Source organism: Triticum urartu, chromosome 2A (assembly GCF_056163025.1).
Source record: "Triticum urartu cultivar PI428250 chromosome 2A, HENAU_Tu73, whole genome shotgun sequence".
NCBI classification, from domain to species: Eukaryota; Viridiplantae; Streptophyta; class Magnoliopsida; order Poales; family Poaceae; genus Triticum; species Triticum urartu.
The window spans coordinates 714,951,672-714,960,360 of NC_141874.1; the positions used below are offsets into that span (position 1 = coordinate 714,951,672).

Genomic DNA, 8,689 nt, shown 5'->3' on the forward strand with positions numbered 1-8,689 from the left:
GTGGTAGATCAACTCTTGTACTACCCATATCATCAATATTAATCAAGTAGGAGTAGGGTTTTACCTCCATCGAGAGGGCCCGAACCTGGGTAAAAACATCGTGTCCCTTGTCTCCTGTTACTATCCGCCTAGACGCACAGTTCGGGACCCCCTACCCGAGATCCGCCGGTTTTGACACCGACAGGCATTATGATGGAGAAGATGAAGACGGTGCGGGAAGCCAACCAAGCTGCTTATGATGCCAGCTCCGCTCTCCAGAGCAACGTCCAGGTTAGCAGATTGTCGACTGACTCTTTTGGCTTGTTCTGTTAGGATATGGTACCTGAAAACTTTCTTTCAAAGAATCTTTTCATCTGTCTGCGCTTCGCATCTGTACACCCACTGGGTGTTTTGATTTGCCACTGAGCAAACTTGCACCTTGAGCTGACTATGTTGTTGTCGATTGAATCTTTGAACCAGTGGGGGCATGTTGAGTGCACCAACTGGGTGTAGTCCCCGAGACCATAGTTAACTGCGGGCAGTCGACTGTGGTATGAGAATCAGAATTTCCTCACTTGACCTAGACGGACCATGACGAGTGGAACCTGAACCAGTGGGAGCACGCTAAGTGCACCCACTGGGTGTAGTCCTCGAGACCGTGGTCGACTGTAGGGAGTCGACTATGGTCTGAGAGCAACTTTTTTTTACACTCAACCTGAACAGACCATGTCGAGTGGAATCTGGACCAGTGGGGGCACGCTATGTGCACCCACTGGGTGTAGTCCCCGAGACCGTGGTTGACTGTGCGCAGTCGACTACGATCTGAAAACAACTTGAATTTATCGAACTATTGTTCTGAAGTAACTAATCTTTCCATCTGTCGATTGACTGTCCCTTTATTACAGAAATCTTGTGAACTCGGAGTTTGTTTTGCTGAATTGGAGAACAAACAGATTCAGCTCAACCTCGATCTAGAACTGGCCAAGACAAATCTGCAGAAGGCCAAGGATGAAGCTGCTGGTAAGAGAAAGCTTGCCGACTGATTTGTCTCTGTGCCAGATTCTAACTTATTTTTTTTCTGAACCGAGTGTTGTTTCTTTCAGAGAAAATGAATCAAGCTTTGGCGAAAAAGGACCAAGATCTTGCGGCCGCCCAGAAAGCAGCTGACGAGAAAGCTGTACTCGCCGAACAGAAGCTACCTTCAATCGGCAAACTGGAGGAAGAAAACGCCAAGCTGAAAACTGCCCTTGATGAAGCCAATAAGGAAGCGACCCGTCTGAAGAAGGACAAGAACAATCTGAATGATAAAATGGAAGGCATTGCTGACAAGAGGGACGATCTAGAGAATTATCTGGGAGGTCTAGCCAAGAAGCTGTTCGCCATGCTTGAAGGTATTTTCTTTGAACCGACTGACTTGTCATTGTCGACTCGATATACAACCGCTGACTCATCTTTGAATTGTACGTGTAGAATTTTGCGAGAACTTCGAGGAAGAGACTGGGCGAGTTGAGACAAGCTTGGACCCCATCCATTCTCCGGTGAAGGACGAGGCTGCCATGAATATACTCCGATTGGAATCTCGTGTTGCTGGTGTTGTTGATTATCTTGCTCGACTGAAGGTCGCCATGTCGCGGATCGACACAGCACTCTGGCCAGGGGCAACGCTCCAGAATGACCTCGAGTCTCTGATGACTCAACTTAATGAAATTCCCGGTCGAGTGCAAGAATGGAAGAAGTCTTCTGCCTAGTGCGGTGCTGATGTGGCTCTGTCCTTGGTTCGTGTCCATTGCAAGGAAGCGCGAGAAGAGAAGCTGGCAGTGATCAAGGTTGCCAACACCAAGAAGCATGACTTCCAATCCTTCATGGAGACCTTCATTGCTGCCGCCACTCGGATTGCTGACAGAATTGACCTGGAAGAATTCATTGAGCCTGCCAGCCCTCCTCCTGTGGAGTGAACAAAGTTTTATGCTATACCTTAAATTTGCCTCGGGATGCCGAGTGATTTTTGTAACCGTTAAACTCCTTCGGGATTGATGCCCGAGTACTTTAATCCGCAGTCAGAACTTTAGGATTTATCTGGATTTGGTTTATCTCCGAATATGCTTGTGCTTGCCTTCGAGTGGAATTTATTCTTCACTCGGAACATTTTTTGCGTGAGATGCAGCTCTGGGGAGAAGGTTTCAGTCAACCGGCACCTCGTCGCCCTTGCGGATTGGGATGGAGAGCACGTTGTACTTGTGGCGCAGCTCCGAAGGAGATGGTTGCAGTCGACCTGCACCTCGTCGACCTTGCAGATCGGGATGGAGCGCATGTCGTACTTGTGGTGCAGCTCCGAAGGAGAAGGTAGCAGTCGACCTGCCCCTCGTCGTCCTTGTGGATCGGGATGGAGCGCACGTAAGCTACTACTGGACTGCAGCTAAGCCCCCGAGTGGGACGGTTTCTCGCCACTCGGTAGGATTTTTAAACTTAGGCAAGTACTGGACCGTAGCTAAGCCCCCGAGTGGGAGGATTGCTCGCCACTCGGTAGGATTTTTAAACGTAGGAAAGTACTGGACTGCAGCTAAGCCCCCGAGTGGGAGGATTGCTCGCCACTCGGTAGGATTTTTAAACTTAGGCAAGTACTGGACTGTAGCTAAGCCCCCGAGTGGGAGGATTGCTCGCCACTCGATAGGATTTTTTAAACTTAGGCGAGTACTGGACTGCAGCTAAGCCCCCGAGTGGCAGGGTTGCTCGCCACTCAGTAGGATTTTTTAAACTTAGGCGAGTACTGGACTACAGCTAAGCCCCCGAGTGGGAGGGTTGCTCGCCACTCGGTAGGATTTTTTAAACTTAGGCGAGTACTGGACTGTAGCTAAGCCCGCGAGTGAGAGGCTTGCTCACCACTCGGTAGGATTTTGCCAACTTAGGCGTGTACTGGACTGCAGCTAAGCCCGCGAGTGATAGGCTTGCTCACCACTCGATAGGATATTTCAAACTTAGGCGAGTAATGGACTACAGCTAAGCCCCCGAGTGAGAGGCTTGCTCACCACTCGGTAGGATTTTTCAAACTTAGGCGAGTACTGGACTGCAGCTAAGCCCCCAAGTGAGAGGCTTGCTCACCACTCGGTAGGATTTTTTAAACTTAGGCGAGTACTGGACTGCGGCTAAGCCCCCGAGTGAGAGGCTTGCTCACCACTCGGTAGGATTTTCAAACTTAGGCGAGTACTGGACTGCAGCTAAGCCCCCGAGTAAGAGGCTTGCTCACCACTCGGTAAGATTTTTTAAACTTAGGCGAGTACTGGACTACAGCTAAGCCCCCGAGTGAGAGGCTTGCTCACCACTCAGTAGGATTTTTTAAACTTAGGCGAGTACTGGACTGCAGCTAAGCCCGCGAGTGAGAGGCTTGCTCACCACTCGGTAGGATTTTGCCAACTTAGGCGAGTACTGGACTGCGGCTAAGCCCCCGAGTGAGAGGCTTGCTCACCACTCGGTAGGATTTTTCAAACTTAGGCGAGTACTGGACTGCAGCTAAGCCCCCGAGTGAGAGGCTTGCTCACCACTCGGTAGGATTTTTTAAACTTAGGCGAGTACTGGACTGCAGCTAAGCCCCCGAGTGAGAGGCTTGCTCACCACTCGGTAGGATTTTTTAAACTTAGGCGAGTACTGGACTGCAGCTAAGCCCCCGAGTGAGTGGTTTGCTCACCACTCGGTAAGATTTTTTAAACTTAGGCGAGTACTGGACTGCAGCTAAGCCCCCGAGTGAGAGGCTTGCTCACCACTCGCTAGGATTTTTCAAACTTAGGCGAGTACTGGACTGCAGCTAAGCCCCCAAGTGAGAGGCTTGCTCACCACTCGATAGGATTTTTTAAACTTAGGCGAGTACTGGACTGCAGCTAAGCCCCCGAGTGAGAGTCTTGCTCACCACTCGGTAGGATTTTTTTAAACTTAGGCGAAATGGATTCGCAGCTAAGCCCCAGAGTGAGAGTCTTGCTCACCACTCGGTAAGATTTTTTTAAACTTAGGCGAAACAAATTCGCAGCTAAGCCACCCACTGGGGGATTTCAGACACAAATATAAGCAACGACAATCATTTTAGAAGACTGTAAAGCTCTTGTCTTTGATAAACAAGCTACTAAGATACTTCTTATTACAACTCAATAGAATGACCGCTTAAGTATAAAAGGGGCGGAGCAGCTCTGCATTCCATGCCCGTGGCTCGTCTTTCTGATGTTCGACATTGTAAAGATGGTATGCCCCATTGTGGAGCACTCTGGTGACGATGAAGGGACCTTCCCAAGCAAGGGCGAGCTTGTGCGGTTTCTGCTGATCCACTCGAAGAACCAAGTCTCCCTCTTGAAATGCTCGACCTCTCACGTTTCTCGCGTGGAATCGACGCAAGTCTTGCTGATAAATGGTTGACCGGATTAGGGCCATTTCTCTTTCTCTTCTAGGAGATCAACTGCGTCTTGCCGGGCCTGTTCTCCTTCATCTTCAGAAAAAGCTCGACTCGGGGTGCATTATGAAGCAAGTCACTCGGTAGAACAGCTTCAGCTCCATAGACCAAGAAGAATGGAGTTCAACTAGTCGACCGATTGGGAATTGTCCTCAATCCCCAAAGAACTGATGGAAGTTCATCGACCCAGGCGCCTGCTGCATGCTTGAGATCATGCATCAATCGGGGTTTCAGTCCTTTGAGAATCAAGCCATTTGCTCTTTCCGCTTGTCCATTCGACTGGGGGTGGGCGACTGAAGCATAGTCGACTCGAGTGCCTTGGGAAGCATAAAAGTCTCTGAACTCATCAGAATGAAAGTTCGACCCGTTGTTAGTGATGATGCTGTGCGGAACCCCATATCTGAATGTCAACTCTCTGTTGAAGCTGACGGCAGTACTGTCTTCAAGATTCTTGATAGGCTTGGCTTCAATCCATTTGGTAAACTTGTCGACTGCTACAAGCACATGAGTGAAGCCGCTCCTACCAGTCCTCAGGGGTCCTACAATATCTAATCCCCAAACAGCAAAGGGCCAGACGAGTGGCATGGTCTTCAGGGCTGATGCAGGCTTGTGGGACATGTTGGAGTAAAACTGGCAGCCTTCACATTTGTCGACTATGTCTTTTGCCATTTCATTTGCTCGTGGCCAATAAAATCCAGCTCGGTATGCTTTGGCCACAATGGTCCGAGAGGACGCATGGTGACCACAAGTTCCCGAGTGGATGTCGTTGAGGATCACTCGACCTTCTTCTGGTGTTATGCATTTCTGGCTGACTCAAGTTACACTTTCTCTGAACAACTATCCTCTTACCACAGTGAAGGCTTTGGATCGACGGACGATCTGTCGAGCCTCCTCTTCATCCTCAGGGAGTTCTCTCCTAAGTATATACGCAATGTATGGCACTGTCCCGTCGGGAGTGATGACCAAAACCTCCATGATCAAGTCGACCACGGCTGGGACTTCGACTTCAGTCGGATCTGTGGCACTCTTAGGCTGCGGGAGCTCTTCAGTGAAAGTATCTTCTTGAACTGAAGGTGTATGAATGTGTTCCAAAAACACATTGCTGGGAATAGCTTCCCTCTTGGCACCTATCTTTGCCAAATCATCAGCTGCTTGATTTTTCAGTCGGGGTATATGATGGAGCTCTAACCCCTCAAACTTCTTTTCCAACTTCCTCACTGTATTACAGTAACCAGTCATAGCTGGGCTTCTGACGTCCCACTCCTTCATCACTTGATTGACTACCAAATCTGAGTCGCCGCAGACCATGAGGCGATGGACGCCGAGTGAAATGGCCATACGTAACCCATATAAGAGTGCTTCAGCTTCGTTATTGGAGGAATCAAAGTGAATCTGGAGAACATATCTGAGCTTGTCTCCTCGGGGGATACCAGTACCACCCCAGCGCCGGAACCATTCAGCATCTTGGAGCCATCAAAGAACATGGTCCAGTGCTCCGAGTGGATTTGACTCAGCAGTTGCTGTTCGATCCACTTGGCGAGAAAATCTGCTATTGCTTGGGACTTGATAGCTTTCTTTGCCTCAAACTTGATATCCAAGGGAAGGAGTTCAATCACCCACTTTGCCACTCGACCAGTTGCATCTCTGTTGTTCAGAATCTCTGATAATGGAGCGTCGCTGACGACTGTAATGGAGTGATCAGAGAAATAATGTGCAACCTTCTTCGTGGTCATGTAAATCGCATAAACAAGCTTCTGATAATGTGGGTATGTTTGCTTTGATGGAGTAAGAACTTCAGAAACATAATGTACTGGGCGCTGAACTTTATAGGCTTTTCCTTCTTCTTCCCGCTCGACCGTAAGTACTATACTGACAACTTGCCCAGTGGATGCAATGTAAAGCAGTAAAGGCTCTTTGCTGATTGGGGCAGCAAGCACCGGCTGGGTGGAAAGCAGGGCTTTGAGCTCTACAAACACTGCATCAGCTTCAGGAGTCCACTCGAACTTATCAGACTTCTTCATCAATCGGTAAAGAGGCAATTCCTTTTCACCGAGGCGAGAAATGAATCGACTTAAGGCGGCCAAACAACCAGTAAGTTTCTAGACATCATGCACACGCACGGGGCGTTTCGTCCGGAGTATAGCACCAACTTTCTCTGGGTTAGCGTCGACCCCTCGTTCGGAAACGAGGAAACCGAGTAATTTTCCGCCAGGAACTCCGAATGTGCACTTTGATGGATTAAGCTTGATATCATACCTTCTGAGGTTGGCAAAAGTTTCAGCAAGGTCAGCCAGCAGGTCAGAACCCTTACGTGACTTGAACACAATGTCATCCATGTATGCTTCCACGTTCCGACTGATTTGAGTGACCAAACACTTCTGAATCATCCTCATGAATGTGGCTCTAGCGTTCTTCAGGCCGAATGGCATGGTGACATAACAGAAGCACCCGAATGGAGTGATGAAAGCTGTTTTTATCTCATCGGGTCCATACAGTCGGATCTGATGATACCCGGAATAGGCGTCCAAAAAGGACAAGCACTCACACCCCGCAGTCGAATCGACTATTTGGTCGATGCTGGAGAGAGGAAAATGATCTTTCGGGCAGGCCCGATTGATATGCTTGAAGTCAATGCACATGCGAAGTGAGTCGTCCTTCTTGGGGACCATGACAACATTGGCGAGCCACTCGGAGTGGTAAATTTCTCGGATGAACTCAGCTGCCAGGAGCCGAGCTACTTCTTCACCAATTGCTTTTCTCTTCTGTAAGGCGGACCGTCGAAAATGTTCCTTGACTGGTTTTACTTTTGGGTCGACTCGCAAACGGTGCTCAGCCAGCCCCCTGGGAACACCCAGCATGTCAGAAGGTTTCCATGCAAAGATGTCCCAGTTCTCACGAAGGAACTGGATGAGCACTTCTTCCTATTTGGAGTCGAGTGTTGTTGAAATGTGAGTCGGAGCAGCATTGGGATTGGTCGGGTGAATATGAATCGGCTTCATTTCACCAGACGACTGAAATGCAGAGTCTGTGGTAGGCTTCTTGGCACGCAGGAAATCACTCGGATCTGCATTTTTCTGATACTCCTGCAATTCTACTACTGCCATTTGTGCATCGGCGATCTTTGAGCCCTTCTGGAAGCACTCTTCTGCCTTCTGCTGATTGCCAGTGATAGTGATCACTCCTCTGGGACCAGGCATCTTCAATTTGAGGTACACATAGCATGGTCGAGCCATAAAACGTGCATAAGCTGGCCTTCCCAGAATAGCATGATAAGCACTCTGGAAATCCACGACTTCAAACGTCAACTTTTCCTTGCGGTAATTCTTGGAATCACCGAAAACCACATCGAGGGCGATCTGGCCGAGTGAGTCAGCCTTCTTGCCAGGTATAACCCCGTGGAAACTCATATTGCTTTCACTAAGTTTGGACCTTGAAATGCCCATCCCTTTCAAGGTTTCAACATAAAGTATATTCAGGCCACTGCCACCATCCATCAACACCTCAGTCAGCCGAGTGCCTTCAACAACTGGGTCGACCACCAACGCTTGCCTCCTAGGGGTGGCTATACACGCTGGTTGATCAGACTAGTCAAATGTAATGGTAGTCTGAGACCACTTCAAATAACTGGGTGTCGCCGGAGCGACCATGTTCACTTCTCTATTAATGACTTTCAGTCGACTTTTGCTCTCAACATCAGCGAAAATCATCAGAGTGGAATTAACGTTGGGGAAACCATCATCATCTTCTTCCTTATCTTCATCTTTGTCCAACTCCTTTTCCTTCTCCTTGGGTTGTTTCTCTCGGAACTGCTGGATCAGGAGCCGACACTATCGAGTGGTATGTTTAGGATAAATGAAATTACCCTCTTCATCATTTTTTGTGTGAATGTGGCATGGTAAATCCAACACATCATTCCCATCTTGATATTTCACTTTATTGGGGTTCCACGACCCTTTGGGCTTCCCCTTGAACTTTCCTTGAGTCACGGCTAAGGCTTCACCAGGAGCAGCTGGCTCAGCTTTGTGCTTCTGCTTCCGACTGGAGTTCCCTCCTCCGGTTTCTTGGGCGACTGTTTTGTGCTTGCCACTCCGGAGCCGATCTTCCTCTTCACCATTAGCATACTTGGTGGCAATTTCCATCATCCGACTCAGAGACATATCCCCGGTCCGACCGAACTTTAGGTTCAATTCTCGATACTTGACACCTTCCTTGAAGGCACAAACTGCTTGGTGATCTGACACATTCTCCACCGCGTGGTGCAACGTGATCCATCTCTGG

General features: G+C 48.9%; 1 protein-coding gene across 1 annotated transcript; it reads left to right on the forward strand.

Annotated features, from left to right (window-relative positions):
* The first annotated feature begins 1,087 nt into the window (after positions 1–1,087).
* On the forward strand, positions 1,088–1,727 carry LOC147987053 (uncharacterized). Its single transcript, XM_087540234.1, has 2 exons — positions 1,088–1,370; positions 1,450–1,727. The coding sequence occupies exons 1-2, from the start codon at positions 1,088–1,090 to the stop codon at positions 1,725–1,727; spliced, it is 561 nt and encodes a 186-aa protein (XP_087396360.1).
* The last annotated feature ends 6,962 nt before the right edge of the window (positions 1,728–8,689 follow it).

Coding starts and splice junctions, on each gene's coding strand:
- LOC147987053 (XM_087540234.1), top strand. CDS start 1,088: ATGAATCAAGCTTTGGCGAAAAAGGACCAAGATCTTGCGGCCGCCCAG. Junction 1,371..1,449: donor GCTGTTCGCCATGCTTGAAG/GTATTTTCTTTG, acceptor TTGTACGTGTAG/AATTTTGCGAGAACTTCGAG.